This window comes from Sitophilus oryzae, unplaced genomic scaffold (genome assembly GCF_002938485.1).
Source record: "Sitophilus oryzae breed Bouriz unplaced genomic scaffold, Soryzae_2.0 scaffold_376_pilon_pilon, whole genome shotgun sequence".
Classification (NCBI taxonomy): Eukaryota; Metazoa; Arthropoda; class Insecta; order Coleoptera; family Curculionidae; genus Sitophilus; species Sitophilus oryzae.
The window spans coordinates 563,021-583,355 of record NW_022146947.1 but is presented as its reverse complement, the minus strand read 5'-3'; the positions used below and the strand labels follow the sequence as shown (position 1 = coordinate 583,355).

Sequence of the window (20,335 nt, the reverse complement as noted above, 5' to 3'; positions counted from 1 at the left end):
GAAGTAATTCAGGGTATACTTTCTTTTCAATAAGTGATTTATTCCCGTTGTTTATGAATTGTATGGCTTACACTGTATTTTATATTCTAGTTTAAATTGTTTTTTTGATACGTGATTGTAGGAAAAAGAGTAGTCTCAAGCTGTTAATGGTTGTACTAGGAATAATGCTATTACTGGATAAGTTAAATAAAAAAATAGATATTTTCCATAACTTTATTCATGAAAAAGAGCAACTTATATCATCACAATGACGATACTCTACTTAGAGCTTAAAACATTTTTTGTGCCAAAGATTGTGTTTTGTTTTTGTATTACGTTGAATTATTTTATAAGTTTCAGCCCCTTTTGTTTAGTTTCACTTTAAGGTAATATTTCTAAAAACTTAGAAGAAATAAATAATGTGTTTAGAGAAAAACTGGAATACATAATTGTGTCAAAACAGTTTAGACTTATATGCCTCGTAATATTATAAATATTCCATATCTGCCTAGATTTAATAGGGTCCCTAGTAAGTATGACGTCACGCCATTGGGCGGAGATTGAGACAACCTCCGGCAGGGCAAGTTATACAGGGTGGCCCGAATTGTAATCGGGAAACTTCGGCAGAATATTCTGCGGTTAAAAATAATTAAAAAGTTCGTATAAATGTATGTCCTAAAATGCTTCGTTTCAGAAATACAGGGTGTAGAAGTTTAATTTTTATTTTCCAAATAATTTCTGAGCTGACGACGATATTTAATGTGATGAAAATTTGTGTCTGGGTGTTTTTTACCGTTTTGAAGAGTAACAACTTTTTGTCCGTATCTGTATAACAATTACACCTAATGAAAAAAAAATCATAATAATAAAAAATTTCTAGAAATTTTTTTAAAAAAATAAATTATTTCAAGAAAAATTTATCCTTAATTTTAAAATATAAAATGTTTCAAAATTTATACTTTCAGTGAAATAACCTATCTAAACAATATGCTTATTTTTTGTCAATTGACGACATGTATTGATTATTTCGATCAAATATCAAAGTTAGTTCAGAAATGATTTGGAAAAACCGAAATAAAAATAAAATTTTTACACGCTGTATCTCCGAAACGACTTATTTATATCCGAAGAGTATGTTATTATCTTAATATTAATATGTTATATAAATATATACCCGAGAATTTCATTTGCTCACAAGAAATTGGTTAAGGTTGCTAAGTTCTCCGCCCATTCACGTGACGTAACGACTTAAAGGCTATCTATCGGAATTAGTTTAATAAGAAAAACAGATCAATATATTTTTCTATAAAAAATAACTGTTTTTTTTCCTTATCAGATCACATTTTCCTTACAACTTCTAAACCAATATGTTTTTTTACGAAATCCACCTTCGTAACTTTAACCTCAATGACATCTCCTAACCGTATACTGATCCCTTTCATAAATCTGTTATGCAACAGGCCGTTATGGCCCACTCCCAAATCGACGAAGGCCCCGAATGACGTCACGTTATTCACTCGACCTGTCAACGTCATGTCAATTCTCAACTCCTCGAATGACGTGACGTCTCTGCGAAACAGGGGTCCGTTACTATTTTCTGACCGCAGGTCGTGGTTTAGTTTCTTTGATAACGCGTCAAAAATCAGCTGGATGTTCTCTGGGTCGGTTTTGTACGTGTCGGCCAGTGTTTTGGGATTTAGAGTTGAGCTTTTGGATTTGAAAGTCAATATGAAGTTGTCGCTGCCTACGTCTTGTTCTTTTAGGTCCATTTTGCCTGAAATTGTATGTAATGTGGTTAATTTAACAAATATGGTGTTTAAATTTGTTGTTAAAACAAGCTATTTAGTAGTTGTCAATAGGTTTGTTCCAACCCGCCGCAGAACCGTCACCGAACGATCACGCTCGTGCGCAGTAATTCAAACGTGTTCCAACCGAGATTTGACGATTATCGAACGATCCTATTTGCGTACCAACCTACCATGGGATCGTTTAGTTACGATTTCAGAACGGTAATTTCGGTACATGGTCCAAATTGAGAACTGTTTGGGTTGACTTGCGATTAAAGCATATTGGCATATATCATTTTTAACAGCTGATTCTGGTCCGGCGTCCGGATGATGCTTCTGTCTTGGGTTATTTTTTACGAATTCGAATACGTGTGTGTTATACTTTCGCTTGTGAGTTTGTGTGGAGTAAAGCTTGATTTTCATGCATCCGTTATCCGACGATACGATGGTACGATATTAATTTTATTGGTTGATTTTAAAGACTTCGATTGGTTAACCGTTTCTAACCAATCAAAGTCTTTCAATTCAACCAATAAAATTGATATCGAATCATCATATCATCGGACAACGTATGCATGAAAATCAAGCTTAAATCGTTCGGATATATTAATTAATTTTTTATTTATAAAATAATGTTCAAAGATTCTACCACTGCAATGAAATAACAGGAAACTACGCATAACAGGATCATAAAGAGAGGATAGGTAAGTGAGTTAGTGAGTATACAGTTAAAACAACACCAACAATTACTGGATTCTGATTCTCCATTTCAAGAATAATAATTATTATTATTGCAAATTGCAAACAAAAATAATAGGGTTATGTTATGAAATTCTAAACAAAAGCAAAAAACCGATCGATACACGCACGCTTGACACTTTTGACGGTCCTGAAAACAAAGCGTTCCAACGTTGATACTTTTTGCACCATCACAAAACTATTCGAAGTCCGCGCATGCTAACAAACTGCAAGAAAACCGATTCGAGTACGATTTGGAAACGATCCCGAAATGCTGGTTGGAACAAACCTAATAAGAATCCTAGCTGCCTCAACAACCACAGAATACCTCAGCTAAAAAGGCCGGCGTTTTATAACCATTTCAACATGTCAGTAAAATATCCGCCATTTTAACTCCAAAAATAATGGATAAACCAACTGCGGTACTCTATTACATTACAGGACTTTGGTTTTAGAAAAATCAATTAAAGTTGCCGTGCACGTAACATAAAAATGTTTGACGCATGCACGTCGTATTGTTGCCACGGCTACTTTTTTTCTTTGACTTTTGAAATTTGGCACTTTTCGTAATTTTCACTGATTTTTCACTTCAATTTTAGACAATACACATACAATTTTTTTATATTTACATTATTACATTGTCTATTATTAGCAAGTTTTCTGAATGAAAGCTGAAAAATGTACAGTTCTAATTGGATAACAGTAGTCACTTTTGTAAGATTCTACTCACAGTCCCTAAACTGATATTGCGCGCAGCTGTAACACGCTAACAGATCTATATATTTTCCATAAAAGCCAAAAAATTTAAGTAACAATATCATTTTTTACCTCTCTAACGCAGTTTAACAGCGAAAGGAGCTCGCCATGATATCATGCTTTTTCAAAATAATTGAGCAGAGACAAGATAAGTTGATGATTCGGACTACTTAGTGGTTTTGGAATTTTATTGCAATGATAATCGCAGTTTTAACTAAACGAAACGCAAATTTAATTTCAAATTTGTCAAAGAAAACTCTCTTGGTGATTAAAAAATAGCAAATGTCAGATTAGAAAAAATTAATAAAAATTAAAATAAATGACGAATATATCATGACAACCGGCAACATTTGCCATGACTACCAACGTAAAGCCGTTTTTATCAGTTAGTTCATTTACCTTGAGTCGTTTTTTTAACTATGATATAAGATTGTAATAAGAAGGTAAAAGTGCTGTCGTAAGTTTCCAACGAATTTTTATTTATTGGAAATTTAATTCGCTAATAGTTTCGATGTCTTTATAGGTGATTCTTTGACTACTTACCAATTAAACTTCTAACTATATGATACGACTCCGGATGTATAATAGTGGCATCCAGTGGCGTAGTCGATTTCTGCTTATAAAACGACTTATCCTCCCTGTCCAGTGGTCCGACTCGCAAAAATCCCGCGCATTGCTCAAATATCCTCTCCCCTATACCGTAAACTTGCAACAGTTGTCTTCTGTAACTGAACGGACCGTTTTTCTCTCTGTATAAGATTATTTGACTGGCTTTGCTGTCTGTCAAACCTGCCACACGCCTAGATTTTTTTTGAAAGAAATTATTTGTACGACTTCAATAATAGATAATTATTTTAATACAAACCTTAATAAACACTGCGAAGCTGTATTTAAATCTACTCCCACGAAACTGACACATTCTGAAACCACCTCACCCAAAGCTTCTTCGAGTTGTTTTTTCTTCAAATCTAGTTGGTACATGCCAACTCCCAGATGTGATGGTTCAACTTTAACCAATTCTGCCATTGGGTCTTGTATTCTTCTTGCTAACGAAACTATAAAGCAACATAGACATATATTTTTTTGACACAACTTCTACCGTGTTGGCAACTGTTACTTTTGGGTCGGTACTTACATGTGTGGAAGTAAATCCCATAGGGATCTTATTAAGTCGGAGTGAGAGAAATGCGACAGTGTGGTGTTGCGGCTTTTCCCTATCAAGTAAAGTAAAATCACGATCGCAAACCGCATATATACGTCAGTAATCGCGATAATTTAAAAACTCTACTTTTTAACACATAACACGCCATAACTTAAGAACCACTTTAGATATTGATTTTTTTTATTTTGAAGATCGGATCTTCTACAAGATATGTAAATAAGAAAAATTCGATTGGCTTATTTTTTTTTCATTCAAAAATTTAAAAAACCGTCCATTTAGTTTTTGTCCAAAGCAACTTTCAGCAATCATGTAACTTTTTTATTTATAAAGATTTTCACATACTGTGTGAAGAAAATATAGCAGAAATATTAAGAACGCGTTTGAAAAAACTACAATCAATTATTTCTAATGAATTTCGAGATATCGATTTTTGAATTCAGAGTTCTAATAGCGCGACCACTGTCGAACACCAACCCAATTCCGACCAATTTTTTACCAAAAATGCAAGTGTTTCTTACTTGCATTTCAACATTTTCAAGCTGTAGGGAAAATTACTACGACTCGCTATTAAATAAACAAATAGAGTATCACGAAACGTAATTAAATCGTGAAGCTGAGCACATTTCCCTAGAATTTTAAGTACTGACAGAGGTACTGATTGGGTCGACCGCGATAAGTCTGCTACATCCCCTTCCACGTCTCTTAGCAATGTGCACAGTTTCTCAGTTTATTTCATACGTTTGGCAACGTGTTTACTGTTCTCTCTTTGTTCAGTACATTATAAACGCATTGTACTCTTCTTGCATATGGAAATCTCGACCCAAAACTAACCTTTGCCAGCCCTTAGTATAAGTAGCTCAAATGAACCGGAAAAAATAAACAAATTTTTTAACCTGCACTAATAATGTTGGGGTCCAATTTTCCAAATTCTTTTTGTGCTTCGGGGCTGCAGCTGTATATGGAAGCACCATCTTCGTTAACAATGAGATAATTAATATCTAAGGGTCTGAAAAAATTATTTTTGATTAAACTCACTATCCACTCTTCGGTTTCTCGACAAGCAGTGCCGTTTCCTATTCCAATTATGTCACAACTAAAATAAAATCAATTATTTAACTGTGTCTCTAATAAAGGTATTTCAAACATGCCTATATTTCATAAGTAAACCTTTTATAACATGTTCTCCCTTGTCTTTGGTCCACTTAGTATGTGGATAAATGACGTTATGAGCTAGTAAGCTGCCTGTAGGTGAAATTAAGGCTACTTTACAGCCGTTAGTATAACCAGGGTCTATTGCTAGGATAGATTTTCCCTTCAAGGGTTGTGTCAATAAAAGATTTTTTAAATTGTCGCTAAATATTTTACACGATTCCTTTTCAGCTTTCTGTTTTAATTCTGACCGAATTTCCCTTGATATTAAATTGACAACTGCAAGAAATGTATCCTATAATGTGTTTTATATTATTGGGTAAAATATGTTATCTTACTCAGTCTATTATACGCGTCGGTTACAGCTAACTCTAAAAGTCTTGTTCTCAGTGGGTCAGAAGATTTTGTAAGCCATTTATTTTTACAAAACCCATAGTATTTGTTCCAAAAAAACTGTGGAATATCAACTTTAACGCTGAGATGTTTAAGGGATTCCCCTCTATTAATAGCTAAAATCTATAGAAACAAATGTATAAAATCGTTGATATTCAAATCAGTAAAAGTTCGCGTGCCGTTTTTTGCCGTTCAACTGCGTCAGAGAGGTAAAAATTGATATTGTTGCTTAAGTTTTGGGAATATTATTGAAAATATATATATGGGTGCGTCTCAAAAGTGACTCACCCCTATAACTTTATTTTTTTAGGTAAAAAAAACTAGATTTTGTATGTTAGTATATGACATACATTAGGATTAATTGACGTATTAAATTGTTTTTGATCACTTCCTGTTTCACCGGAAATGACTACAACTTTTGATTTTTAAATGACACCCTTGGCATATTTCTGCTTTATTGGATAGAAAATGGCACTCTGAAAAAATGATACAAGAAGACTAATGTTAACATATTTTAACTTTACATTTTTCAGCTTTCATTCTGAAAACTTGCCAATAACTTTATTTAATTAAAATTTGTTTGTGTAATAAACAGAAAAAGTAATATTGTAGATATAAAAAAAATCTGTACATGTATTGTGTCTAAAATTGACGTGAAAAATCGGTGACAAGATTACAAATTTTATTTGACACTTGTCAAAAATCAAAGTAAAAAAAGTAGCCGTGGCAACATTGGGACGTGCATTTGTCAAATATTTTGATGATGTTATCACCAAATTTTATTGATTTTACTATACTATATATTTACCTGATGGGATTTAAGATAACTAACAGGCTGGGAAAAATCAAAATAATTTTCAAATTTCATCTCATTATTTGCAGCCTTTTTTTCTACGTCAGTATTTTTTGCTTTCGTCGTCGTCTTTGTCTGTCTGGCTTTTTTACTTTCTAATTTAAAAGTAGTAGTGCGCCTTAAGTCTCTTAAAAACTGCAGTAATTCTGCATCTGTTGAAATTTCCGAAGCTATAATATAAATTATATTTTTCTCAACTTCCCCTAAGGTTCTCAAATCTTTACTATCAGACTTAATATAGTCTGATATGTTAACTATTTTCGTTCCATTCAGTAATTGTAATGCAGGAAGCTCCAAACCAAGCTGTTTGGCTTTTTCAGCCAAAGATTTCTTCGATCCGACTGATTTAAAAGGTGAAAACTAAAATATATAAGTAAAATAATTCATTTCACCTTCAGAAGTAATTAATTTACTTACAATATGCTCTAACTCTTCTGAAGTTTTTACTGTGCAAATATTTCTTTGTAATCTTTCGTCCAACTTGCCTAACTTTGCCACAGAACTCACTACAGTACTAATTCTCTTTTTCAGAGCACATATATCATCATATTCCTCTTTAACTGTTCTTAATTCCTCGGGAGGCATGTTTCCAATAACATTTTTCCTATATCTAATAGAAGAATGTCTCTATTTATAAAAATGGCATGCAAATTGACCCTGACACAATTCGTGCCAATTCTGATGTAAAATGACCTTCTAAATCCAAATATGATCTTTATTTTCACCCATCACTACCCGTTTTGGGAAAGAATCAGCATGAATGGTGCCAGAGCTTGAGAAAAAATATTGCAGACCAGCGAAATTGATGCTGATCTTCTTAGGCTACAAACTCAGCTAAAATAGCTTGGCCTACCTGGCAATAAATGGTATAGTGTTACCATCATTTAATAAATTAACTAAGTTAAAGGCTATGTAATTTTCAATTCCGGATCTTTCGGCAAGTAGTTCATGATCTGTCCAAGCAGGATTGATTTTCATGTCACCAATATCTAACTTTGTTTCTGATATATCTTGACCATTCTCTTCTGGGATATTGTTTATAGATTCTGCTTTAACTGCTACCTTCTTTGCTTTTTGTGCAACTGTCCTAGTTTTTTTTACTGCCTGAGTAGGTTTTATTGCCTCTAATTTTCTTTTCTAAAATCATCTTTATTAAATTTCTCTAGAGAGTATTGATCAATAGGAACCAATACCTTAGTTTTAACTGGAGGTTTTTCTTCAATATAATCCTCATCGCTTGTTATCTCAGCTGCATTATCTAAATTCTTCAGAAAATATTATATTAAATGTGTTTGAAAACAAATCTGTTATAGATAAATGACTCTTACTTAGAAATGATTTTCACTAATAAAAGTAAACAAATACTATGATTGTAGTTGTGTTTACAATGATAGAAAAAATATAGGACATAATTATAGTGAATACAATAAAATTCCACAGTAAAACAGATTATACCTTTGATTTCTTTACTTTTCTCTTTTTTGGCTGTGGTTTTTCGTCATCTTCGTCACTAGTCAGTAATGAAATTTCACCAAGCATTTTTGTTTGTGCTGCCTTCCTCTAGAACAAATTTATTGGTTCTTACTTAGTCTTTCATTTATAATTAAAACTCTATAATTACCTTGGATTTCCGCACTTTTCTAAACACTATCTTTTCATCGTCAGAATCTGAAGTTAGAAAACTTTCATTTTTGATCTAAAACACCCAGTTATTTTACAGCATTTATTTAAATCTTATGTAGATATGGAGCTTAAGTGAAGGATACAAAATATCATAAGGAAAGTGTATGTACCTGTTTATCACGACCCTTTGCTTCGTCTGAAAAATTACTTTCATCGCTGCTGATAATTATATCTTGATTCATTTTATTATTAGTAAGTATGAGCTCCTTTTTGAGCCCTAAGAATTTTTTAGGGCGTCCGTTCGTCCTTCTTTCTCTGCTTTTTTCTTTGAATAAAAAGGCTTTTTTAAAATAATTTTTTAGGTTATGATCGTTCTGATTTTAGGTTAGAAACCACAGAACCAATTATTGAACATAGCAGTCATAACAGACAAGCCAGTGAAAAAATAATAAAAAACACAAATATTAGAATAAAAGCATAAAACTTTTAGAGAATAATAAAGACACAAAACGCAAAGCAATGATATTCCCTTTGTATTTTGTTAGAAACGAAAGAGGAATGGTCAACCCTAAATTGTAATTATATATGATATGATATATGATCCTGATTTCTCTGCATCTATGGTGTAAATCATATGTAAATCTGACAGTGTCTTCATCTCTATCTGTGGTCAGTGTCAAGTTGGTTTGATTTATTTTTAACAATACTTTACAAAAATTGTTTTTTAGTCAGATTATGGGTACGATTTTATGAAAATTATAACACAACATAGGCTTGAAAAGTAATTGCTTCTATTTCAGCTGCTGAGAATCTATGATAATTCCTTTCAATATCTAATTTTAGTATAGAAAATTTTTGTTTACCCCTATCCCCTATTCTAACATTTGTGTACTGTTTATTTTCACACATTCTACATTTCTACATTTTTGTCACTTTTTATTTTCTTATAAAGAATGTCTAATTTTATGAGGCGTTTTACTAGTAACTACAGATGATAATGACTATAGAAAATCACCATATTCATCAACACAGAAGAGCAATTTAATAGGTCCAAATATCAATTATCTTAGTAGATCACACACTAATGCCTATGGTAAATCATCCAATTCGTTAATACAAATGAAAAACAATTTAATAGAACCAAATACCCGTTATTCCAATAGATCAGATAGTACTGTCTATAATAGATCATCATATTCATCAACACAAATTACAGAATTTCACACTGATTGCTATGCTGGATCAAGCAGTAATGCCTATGGCACATTATTACATTCAACACAGATGAAGACCAAATTTACTGAATCAACTGGACTTGTAACTGGCATATCATCTCATTCATCCACACAGACAACAAGGAAGCAAAGAACAAACAGAAAGAGAGACAAAAAAGCCAAACGCAAGGAAAAATTAAGAGAGAAAAGAGAGCATAGTATACAACCAGAAAAAACAATGCCAATAATATCTAGAATCAAAATACCATTAGAGAAACGTAAGAAGCATGGGACTTTAATGAAAGACAGCAGATGTAACATATCTGTGTGCATAGATTTGAGCTGGGTACTAGGAATGGAAGTTAAGGTAAGGAACAAGTGGTATTATTTAAGTAAAAGATAAATTTTTAAGATAATTAAAATAAAGTTTATTATAAAATTCTTAAAATCTGAAATAAGTATATTTTCAATTATTCCAAAAATAATGAAATCTTTCTGTAAAATTATATACAATAAGATAAAACTTAAAAAAAATATTTTCTGGCAAAAAAATAAAGTACATTAATTCAAAATTCTTTATACAGTTGCTGGCAAGTGATTTTTAACATTTAATACTTTTTCCGCACTTTTCTGTCGAAACAAACTTATAGCTTTCCAAATTCTCAGTTCGTGAGCCCCTAATAATTTGATTTTTCTTATGTCGTCTCTCGTAATATCATATAAAACTTCGTCCAACGTGTAACCTTGACACAGCACCTTTTTTTGTGCATTCTCACTGATACCTAGACCACTTAACCAATGCGCTAGTCTAGAATCTTCCTCGATATCGTCATGAACATGCTCGCAATTTTGTAAGCTGACTGTAAGCAAGTCCAATTGTTGTTTTAGTATTTCTTGAAACTCTTTAACCACGATCTGTTTAAGTTCTTCTGTACAACTGTGGCACAATTTCGAATGGTCGCCTCTCTCGCTAACATCGAAAGTTTCAGTTGTTTTACTTGATTTCGTTGTGGTAACAGAACCATGTGTTGCAAGGTTTTCTCCCAATTCTGGTGAGAGAATTGTGATTGTAGCTTGGACTCCAGCTCGGACTAAATTGTCTAAAGCAAACATCCAGTGAGGTTTAATTTGATGATGTCTGAGTACTTCATTTACCGAGTCTTGGTACAAATAGATCGCAAACTGGAGTTGATGTATTGCGGCACTGTCATAATCCAGTTCCTCTTTAACTTGTTTAATAGTCTTCTCCAATACATTCATTGGAGATTCAATTAAATGCGCTTTTAAACCGTCTAGTAAAGTGCGTAGATGTTCCGGCGTTAAAACGGTTTGGCCTAAGTACTCATCTCGAATTTTTTGCATCCATAACTCGCAAATTCTAGGACCGTCATTTTCTAATACTTTGGCCAAAGTCGTCCTTCTTTGTGAGTCCTTTTTGAGTAAGTAAAATCCATCTGACTCCGTCCCTATATCCGCTTCCGGTGACAGTGGCGTTCCTGATGAATTCCGTCGTTCTACAATGTCCGTTCCAGATTCACTACAATCTAGCGAAGGCGTATAAGGTATGTCCGAATCTGGCGTAGTTGGTGTTTGACTGGATTGACCGGAACAAATAGTTACCTTCTTGGGGCCCACTGGTGCAGACACGCTTCTGTTATACTCTATATTTACACGTACCGATTTCTTACGATCGGTACCTAGAAATGGATCTTCTAAAAGGTCTGTAGCGGTGGCCCTGTTATCCGGACTAGATTCGAAACATCTTAAAATAAAGGTTTTTGCCTTTTCCGACAATTCCGGGATTTCAGGATGGGCTTTGTGATATCCCACCTTGAAAAGAGCTGCCTGTGGAGATCCCAATTCTATAAACGGGGGTTTCCCTGTTGCCATTTCTACTACAGTGCAACCCAAAGACCAAATGTCAGCGGGAGCACCGTATCCCCTCTGGCCTCTGTCTATTACTTCTGGAGCCATATATTGAAGGGTACCGGTAAACGTTTGGGCACTAGGGCATAATCCAATTAGTCTCTTTGACGTTCCGAAATCCGATATTTTAACTACGCCACTGTACGTATTCACTAACACGTTATCTCCTTTTATATCTCTATGTACAATTCTGTGACTATGAAGGTACTTGAGACCCTCTAAAATTTGTTTGGTGTATGACGCCATAGCTGGTTCATTCTTTTGAAGCGATCCCCATTTCGATATTAACAGAGCGCTTAAGGATCCTCCTGGAACTTGTTCCATAAAAATCTTAAAAAATCCATCTTCTGACAATGAACCTAGATACTGCACGATATTTCTATGTCTCAGTTGAGAATGGACTCTTATTTCTTCGTGTAAAGGTTGTACAGCTCCAAGGTTCTTTTCAGGTACTTCTTTAACCGCTATTTTTACTTGCTTTGTTTTATCTAGAGCTGCGTATACTACTCCATACGTGCCTTTTCCTAGAATTCGTTTTCTACCCTGTTCGTCACAATCATATTCGTATTTAATCTCTTGAGGACGCTCAGGTTCCAAAACCCGTTCTTCATAGTTTGATAAATTTTTTAGAAGTTCATAAAATACGCCTCTGCATGCCTCGGAAGGAAAAAATATTTGAAAGCAGTCAGATATGGCAGAAACATATAGAAAAAGCGATCGATCATCTTGAGTGTTTAGGCTAAAACTACGAATATCATCTGCAACAAATTCCCAGTTGTGTATCTCAGTACAGTGCCCTTTTAATCGTTTTAAACATTCGTTGGTGACTTGTAGTGTCTCGGGTTCGGCTCCCAAATTGATCCATACGTGGCTAGGTAGATATTCTTTGCTGGGCTCGAAAATTAGTACGGGAAATCGACCGCCCGAAGGCACTTCTTGTGCTGAAATCGTCGCTTGATTAAAAAAGTCCATCCAGAAATAAAAAATCTGTTCTTCCGCCGTAAAATCATCATCCCTTTTTTTACGAAACCGGTCAATTAACTGAATATTTCCTATAGTAGATTTCAAGTACCAATCGGGAGGCTTAAGTCTAAACATATTTTCAGCTGCCTGTATCGCATTGGAATAGTTTTGTGCCAGAACTGAAATCTCAAAAAACGTGGCCACGTCCCAATAATCTTTTAGAGATGACAGACTGCCTTTCTTGCCAATTAAACTGTTTAACGTAATAGCGATATGCTGTAAATCATTAGATTTGCCTAATTCTTCACCATTTATTACAAGCAAAGTTGCTAAGTTTATGCCAGCATATTCGTTGGGCTGCACTTCAAATCCTTTCTTGTACCAATGAATAGCTTGATTCAAACTCTCCTTATCGGTATAATTTGACTCAGTAAATTTATCTTTATATATCCTTCCACACAAACACAACATATCGGGAAAATTATTTTCTCGTGTAGCCAGAGCCTTGATACAAACTTTCAAAGCTTTTTCTCTATCACCATCATGTTTTCTTCTATTTAAAGCAAAAGCGTATAAAAATATAATATACGAATTTAGATATTTCTGAGCAGCTGGCACTGTCTTTAAATCCTCCACAAGATGTATCATTGATTCATAACCCTGAATATCTCGGAAACTTAATAATATATTTAATACAACATCTCCCGACAGGATATTAGGATCATCTAATCTCTTGACGATTTTCTGTAGAGCTTCTAGCTTCTCGGGACCCGATGCCTGTTCATTAATCTTCTTAAGATCGACTAAAAATTTCTCCTTCATGTGGGCCTTGCTTTGAATCTCAACTTCCTGAAGAAGTTTTTTAAGCCTTAGAGATAAAACTTCTTGTTCTTCGCTTCTTTCGCTAGGTGTTACTATCATACCAGAAGCTTCACAAAGCTTATATGATAGAAAAGTGTAGTTGGAACATGATAATTTAAGTTTTACTGTTACTTCAGTGTTAATATCATTATACAGAAGAATATTTTGCTTCATATTAAAGCTTTCTCTCACACCTAGATGATATATCAGACTTGTTTGTTGAATAGACAGGGATAAGTCGATAATAACGACGTCGGCATTGTAGAAAGTGCTTACTACGTTAGTCTCGCCAAAGTCCAATTTTTCGAACTGTATATGACTCAAACCGGCACCTATTTGTGCGCAAGCTAACTTAACTTCGTCAAGAGCCCTTTTTCTACTAGCTAAATTCTCGTTTTGGTAAATATCTATGACACATACCACTTCCATACGAGGTTTCGCTATGTTGGTGTTGTTGGTTTGCATTGTGAGCGTAGAAACGTCAGAGTGCGAACCAATACTATCAGTAGTACTGCGGCACTCTGAGTCTATTTCCGGCATTGTGCTAATTTGAGTTATACTGGGATGAAAAAAATAGAATTATTGTTGAGACTTTGTAGCTTGGTAGGTAAGTATATATGGGCAGATATTATAGACTATTATGTCCCCCCTGGCAAGTTTAGGTGAGTCCCATATTCCGATTGTAATCAATTGCCAATAGATAACCTGAAATAAAGTATCTATAAACCCCACAATATAAATATTTTCCATAAGGGTAGGGTCTCCATACATCAAAACGTAAATCAACTTAACTTTAAAACTAAAAGAGTTTCAAACAAAAATCATTGTCTACCACATTCGAAGCAACTTAACTTTGTTGAATATTTTAATCGTTACAATGTTACATAGGTATCTACTATACTGACATTGTTCGAATGTAGCCATATCTATTTGGTCAATTTTTTCGTTTTCAGTACACTCATAGATGTAAATTCTGAATCCTTTGTCTTTATTTTGTTATGATTATGTGCCCTTTATTAATATAGGTATATTTGGGTATATCCAACAATCCATGACAACGGTGCCTGTCATGTTACTTCACAAGTAAATTGTATTTTTTGTCAATATCATCTGTCGAATGAGAATGTGATCTGTCAAAATCTTCCTCACTCGTTGGACAACTTTTAGCTCACGTTAATTGCGAATTGTATATGCACAAGGGAAATTTGTTTGAAAGTATCGGCAAAAGGGTATACTTAAACTTTTTTAACTACCTATTTAGTTTTCTCTTTAAAGTCTGTCCGTTTGTGCACCGAGTCCGGGAAGGAATATTGTCTGAAGACATCCAAACAATGACAGAAATAGAATTCATCTAGGAATTAAAATGACAGACAACTCTAACTATCAGGGATTCTCTCGTTAGACAAACTTTACACAAATAAATTCACAATTTATTTTTCGAGTCCCAATTTTGGCCGTACTTCAAAGCTTGTTGTCCGGCATTTCAAAAAACTTGTATGGAAACCCTACTTAAAGGTCATAAGCTGTTTTTAAACAATATTATTTCTTACCAATTCAGTAACATTTGGGTTCTGCTTTGTCACAACATATATTTTACTAATAATTGCACTTGTAATTTACTGTAGGAATGTTTTTAAACGATTACATTAAGTTTGATCACTAAAAAACTGATTTAAAACAAAATAAAATATAAATAATATAGTAAATAAATCTCCCTGAACCTCACTTTAAAAAATTATTGTGCCATGTTGCCAACTTTTTTTTATTGTGCTACAAATATTTAAATCATTAAAATAGCATTTTTTATTGACCTGTTAGTGTCGAAGGGATATTTTAGTCTTTATTTTATTAGCTACAGTATGATATAACCATTAACTAAAAATATTGGTATAAAAAATACATATTTATTTTTTTACGCATAGGTGAATGTCTGGTTGCATAAGTAATTTTGAAAATTTTCAAAAATATGCTTAATTACTGTAGTTAAGCTATAATAATTTTAATTTATGAAATAAATAATTTATTCGGGAGTCCTAAGTATTAAAACAAACAGTAATATGTTGTAGTTTATTTATTTTACTATACCCACAAAATATTGACGCTCTCCAAATAGTTTATTTAAGAATTTAAAATATAGGAGTTGATGAAGGGGCATTTATTCTGGTACTATTTTCGTATTTTTAGGATCTGAATATCAGTCTTAAAGAAATTAGAAAGACTTATATGTTAAATAGACATGCTAAGGCCCCTTTACAGATGCACTTAACAGGATACGGTGGTCCAACTAAAGACTTACTGATAAAACGTGGTGTACCCTTAAGGTGGGACCTACATTTTCACGAAGATCATTTTTTAGACCTCTTCGATAAGGATAAATTTGTATATTTGACCAGCGAGAGTGAGAACGAAATTGAAAGTCTGGAGGAAGACAAAGTATACGTTACTAGTGCTTGGGGAAAAAACTCCCATGAAGTAAATATAGAGTATTCAGTAGATGAGTTGATGCATACTTTTTAAACTATGTAATTTTTAGTGGGATAATTATACGAGAGCTATAAATGAAGATATAGCACATGCCCGATTTCCAGTCGAGAAATATTTTAACAATAGATATAAAAATGACAAAAAAATCTTGATTTTGTCGCAAGGTAATTAAATGAGTATAAAATTTAACACAAGATTCTTATTAACGAACGACTATTTTTAGTGTGCGATATAATTCTAAGACTAAGTCAAGGAAAATCATTTAAGGAAGCCGTAGGAGTAGTTTTTAGACAGAAACCAGGCATTTTAGATATGGAGGCGTATCAAGAATATATACGCAATCCTGAACCGACTTAACTATTATTTTTTATGTTAAATATACTTAGGAATTAAGTAAAGTCTGTCCAGTGAGAGGAGCAACGATTTTGACAGATGACATCCAATAATTGACAGAAAAAAGAAATTACTTTGAATGAAAATGTCAGACAACTGTTATGATTTATAAAAATAATAGAAAATATATTTTTTCTCGTTTTTTGTCTAATAAAAATTGTAAAATGGTATGCTACAGATGATGCTAATAAAGTAAAGCTTGTTTCATGTAGACGCGAATTGCGAATTGCGGAATGCGATTCGCCAAAAAATCCTTTCATACAGTCGCGAATTTTTAGGGACATTTCATTTTTGCTCTACTGAAAGTTATCAAAAAAATCATAACCTGAGATAACTTAATTTGTTTTTTATTCGGGTTTACGACCTTTATTTTATATTTTATAGCGTACAATATGAGTTTAAATTTGTTTAATGATTATGAATATTGATTACGATTGTGGGATTGGAATAGAAGGAGCAAAATTGCCATTTACTTATTGTTAAAACGTAGAAGAGAACGGGTTTATATTATAGGTCATTTGGGACATGTGAAATATTTAAATTTCGTAAGCAACAAGGGTGCTTATCGCAATTTAATTCAAGAAATGAGGACAAAAGATGAGAAAAAATTTAGGAATTTTCAGATGGTCTGTACAGGAGTTTGATAACTTGGTTGAAAAATTGTCACATGATTGTCACCATGTATATCAAAAACATATCATAAACATATGCGCGAGAACCCATTTCACCTGGAGAAATGCTTTCAGTTACTTTGTACTTTGTCAGCGTCGTCAAAATAATCGATAATCACCATTCTGCGCAAAGGCAAACCTTAAAATCGCACGAATATTCACAAAAAGTTGAAAACACTTTAACTTTCCCGCCCCCCAAATTTTAAATCTTGCGAATCGCCAAAATCTTAAAATTTCTGACAGCATGTCATGATCATTAAAATTGGACCAATGAGAGCAGTTTCGCAAAATCGCGATTCGCGTCTACACGAACAAGGCTTAACGGGTTTTCTTCAAAAGAAGAATTTTGTTTTATTAAATTGATTTTCTCCAAGATATATACACAACTGGTATATATACAAAATAGTATTGTATGGATAGTATTACGTCATCTGGAAGGCACATTTTCCAGCTTTATCTCTTGGTAATGTCAAAATTTATAACAGCATGACAATCACAGAATATAGTCTGTCCAACGAGTTAGGGAAGATTTCGACAGACTACATCCAAAAAATGACAGAATACAGTTTACCTGTTAACTAAAATGACAAACACGAATGTCACTGTCGTGTACCCTCTCGTTAGACAGACTATATCTTAGTTATACAGAAGTGACAGTAAGCCTCTTTGCAGTACGTGTTACAAGTTTGTTCACCTTGATGTCACATTTTATTTTCACAATTTAACTGAGTTGTACACTGACAAAAATGTCTAGAATTTTATTGCAAGATTTTTTTCTCCATATAGCTGTTATTTATTGTCACATTTATAGCTAAAAAAATAAAAACAGAAATAAATGACATACATTTCTCTTTCTAACCTACAGTATGTCGTCGGATTGTCTAAAGAGGAAAAACTTTTTTATTACTGGCATTTTGAGAAAAATGCATTCTTCATAAAAATGTTGGCTTGTTCTAAGATGGTTAGACCCGTTTACACATTTCCAAATTTCCATACCGTTTTAGAGAAAATTAGAAAAAACATGAAAATATGGTAGAAGCCCTAAAAATAAAAAAGACGTTTTATGGTAATATAATTTCGATTTCATTCTTTGATAGATGGTTATTATTAATTTTGATTAACGTCATTTTTTTGCTAGCCATTATCACCCTTTCCGTAGCGTTGAACTAAATAAATTTTGTGCTTCTTTAACATTTTAAAACAGCAAAAAATATGACGTTGGTTAGGTTAGAATTACATTACCATAGAAACGCGTTTTGATATTTGGGAATTTCTTTTTTTTTTGGGAAGAAAAATTCAATCATATTTTCATGTTTTTTTTTCTAATTTTCTCTAAAACGGTATGGAAATTTGGAAAAATATAAACGGGATTAACCATCTTAGAACAAGCAAAATTATTTATGAAGAATGTATTTTTCTCAAAATGTCAATAATAAAAAAATGTTTCCTCTTGTAAAGACAATCCGGGGACATACTGTATACTTTCGGCATAAATTTTGATTTCTAAACGAAATAAAAAAAAATAATATCAATAGAGAATAAAAATAAAATATATGGAAACAAATTAAATTGGATCATTGACAGAAAAAAGTATTTTTAATGGAGCTTGACTATTTTGAAGGAGTAGTTTATTTTTTACATGTAAAAAACTATTTTTACACGTAAACAACTAATTTTTACGTGTAAAAACTAGGTCAATCCTGATATTAATCCAGCAACTAATCAAAATTTGACAACCGGTGACTAAAAATATAACAATTTACACAATAAAAACAAAAAAAATTTGGGTGTTATCTAAATATTTAATACGTAACTAACAACGATTACAAAATATTTTGTAAATAAAACTAGCAAATCGACGGCTACAACTATCAGATCAGTAAAAATATATCTCTTAAAAAATATTAGTGTATTAATAAGTCTTCTTTTTAAGACACTATAATTAATTAGGCACATTGACTACATTTTTTAGACACTTCACGTCATCAACTTAAAATTAGTCATATTCGATTTTTTTTAAAAATATATCTTTAACTATACCTAGATCATTTTTATAATTCATCAATTGCATAGACAATTTTAATCGCCAAAAATGAACAGGTTACAGATTCAGTTTAAGTAAATACTAAATCTCGTACGACCGAAAAAAAAACAGCGTCATAATTGGCCTAGAAAATGACGATCGATGTCATCAAGCCACTTGACGTCATTTTTTTTCGATCATACGGTATTTTATCCTTAATTCATCTTATCCTTAACATCTAAGGCTAGACCCACACAGAAAAAACAAAACTGTTTTAGTAAAAAACGTTTTTCTCTTTTATAAAAACATTATGTTTCGAAGAGAAGCAAAATGATTTATTTACAGTTAGTATACACGGCAGCAGATATGGAACGCACGGTGACTAAAAATGTTTTATCATAAAACAACGATCCAGAGCTCGATGTCGAGCCTGTCTGTGACTAAACGAGCTTAAACGAGTCTTAAAGCTCGCGACTCTATGGGGTGCGTTAGCCCATTTAATCTGCGTTGAAGCATCTGTTTTGCTTTTTCTGTGTGCATCCAGGCTAAATAAGTACAGTGTGGTTGAATAAAACTAACGTCACATAAGCACAGAAATAACGTATTGCAGTTAACTGAACCAGTGGCAGCTCCTAGTTAAAAAAATTGTGTTTTTGTCCCCTATGTTCTTCTGTGTCATATCTTTTTCTTAGTGCTTACTATGACGGCGTTTTTATTCGATCACAATGTAATTATATATGGCAATAAGCACTATTATGTTTAATTATTCGAAAGAAAATTAGTGCTGTTTTTTTTAATTTTGTTATAAAGTATAAATAAGAACAATTTACAAAAAACACAAAAGATATTAATTTAAGTATTAAGGGTAGTAAAAAGAGATTCGAGGTTAAAATGTCAAAATTTATATAAATAAATAAAATTTTATGAAATTAATGATGAAATATACGAATATCAATGAACGAATATTTACTAGATGGTTAAAATGCGTTTCTTTTTTCAAAACGATTGCATTTTTTTCTTGTTAAGATTCTTCTCTCTTCCTTTTTATACTTATCTTAATGTTTATTTTAACCTTTGCCTGCATAGGTTGGATTCTTAAAGGTCGATGTGGCTTGCTTATAAATTGGATTCTCACCCTAGAAAAAATAACCAGTAAATCAATAACCAAAAAATATAAGCCGCCATGTTTTTGGTGCCAAACAAGGGAGGTGACACCAGGGACGATTTAAGTGATTTTTAATAGTTTGTTATGTGTAATAAGTGTTAATAATTTTTTTAATGTAATGTTGTTTAACAATATTTAATGATTATACCAAATGATTCAATTCTCACAATTAGCTTTACAGAGTTTGCAAATGAA

At 32.8% G+C, this 20,335-nt stretch overlaps 3 protein-coding genes across 6 annotated transcripts; 1 reads left to right on the top strand and 2 right to left on the bottom strand.

Annotated features, from left to right (window-relative positions):
* Positions 1-207: 207 nt before the first annotated feature.
* On the bottom strand, positions 208-8,833 carry LOC115885187 (S1 RNA-binding domain-containing protein 1). Its single transcript, XM_030904009.1, has 13 exons — positions 8,611-8,833; positions 8,439-8,513; positions 8,273-8,377; positions 8,011-8,082; positions 7,671-7,954; positions 7,235-7,427; positions 6,773-7,177; positions 5,910-6,087; positions 5,571-5,850; positions 5,316-5,515; positions 4,126-4,315; positions 3,804-4,060; positions 208-1,753 (listed from the first exon to the last, which is right to left on the bottom strand). The coding sequence occupies exons 1-13, from the start codon at positions 8,680-8,682 to the stop codon at positions 1,317-1,319; spliced, it is 2,748 nt and encodes a 915-aa protein (XP_030759869.1). The 5' UTR covers positions 8,683-8,833; the 3' UTR covers positions 208-1,316.
* Positions 8,834-9,099: 266 nt separating this feature from the next.
* LOC115885180 (tRNA methyltransferase 10 homolog A-like) lies at positions 9,100-17,293 on the top strand. 4 transcript variants are annotated; one of them, XM_030903995.1, is made up of 5 exons: positions 9,100-9,179; positions 9,241-10,021; positions 15,589-15,876; positions 15,938-16,052; positions 16,112-17,293. In XM_030903995.1, exons 2-5 carry the CDS (start codon positions 9,560-9,562, stop codon positions 16,243-16,245), a joined length of 999 nt encoding a protein of 332 aa, XP_030759855.1. In that variant the 5' UTR covers positions 9,100-9,179; positions 9,241-9,559; the 3' UTR covers positions 16,246-17,293. The 4 variants fall into 4 exon arrangements, with proteins under 4 accessions (XP_030759855.1, XP_030759857.1, XP_030759856.1 ...); XM_030903997.1 differs by having other exon boundaries at positions 9,122-9,221; positions 9,657-10,021; XM_030903996.1 differs by having other exon boundaries at positions 9,122-9,533; positions 9,657-10,021.
* Positions 10,119-15,315, bottom strand: LOC115885179 (mitogen-activated protein kinase kinase kinase 15; the record flags this gene model as incomplete). Its single annotated transcript, XM_030903994.1, is given in 2 exon segments — positions 10,119-14,109; positions 14,955-15,315. A coding segment is annotated over 1 exon segment (3,714 nt). The 3' UTR covers positions 10,119-10,230.
* Positions 17,294-20,335: the final 3,042 nt, after the last annotated feature.

Coding starts and splice junctions, on each gene's coding strand:
- LOC115885187 (XM_030904009.1), bottom strand. CDS start 8,682: ATGAATCAAGATATAATTATCAGCAGCGATGAAAGTAATTTTTCAGAC. Junction 7,955..8,010: donor AACCTCCAGTTAAAACTAAG/GTATTGGTTCCT, acceptor AGATGATTTTAG/AAAAGAAAATTAGAGGCAAT. Junction 7,428..7,670: donor ACTATACCATTTATTGCCAG/GTAGGCCAAGCT, acceptor TTCTTCTATTAG/ATATAGGAAAAATGTTATTG.
- LOC115885180 (XM_030903995.1), top strand. CDS start 9,560: ATGAAAAACAATTTAATAGAACCAAATACCCGTTATTCCAATAGATCA. Junction 10,022..15,588: donor TACTAGGAATGGAAGTTAAG/GTAAGGAACAAG, acceptor TCGTATTTTTAG/GATCTGAATATCAGTCTTAA. Junction 15,877..15,937: donor GGGGAAAAAACTCCCATGAA/GTAAATATAGAG, acceptor TGTAATTTTTAG/TGGGATAATTATACGAGAGC.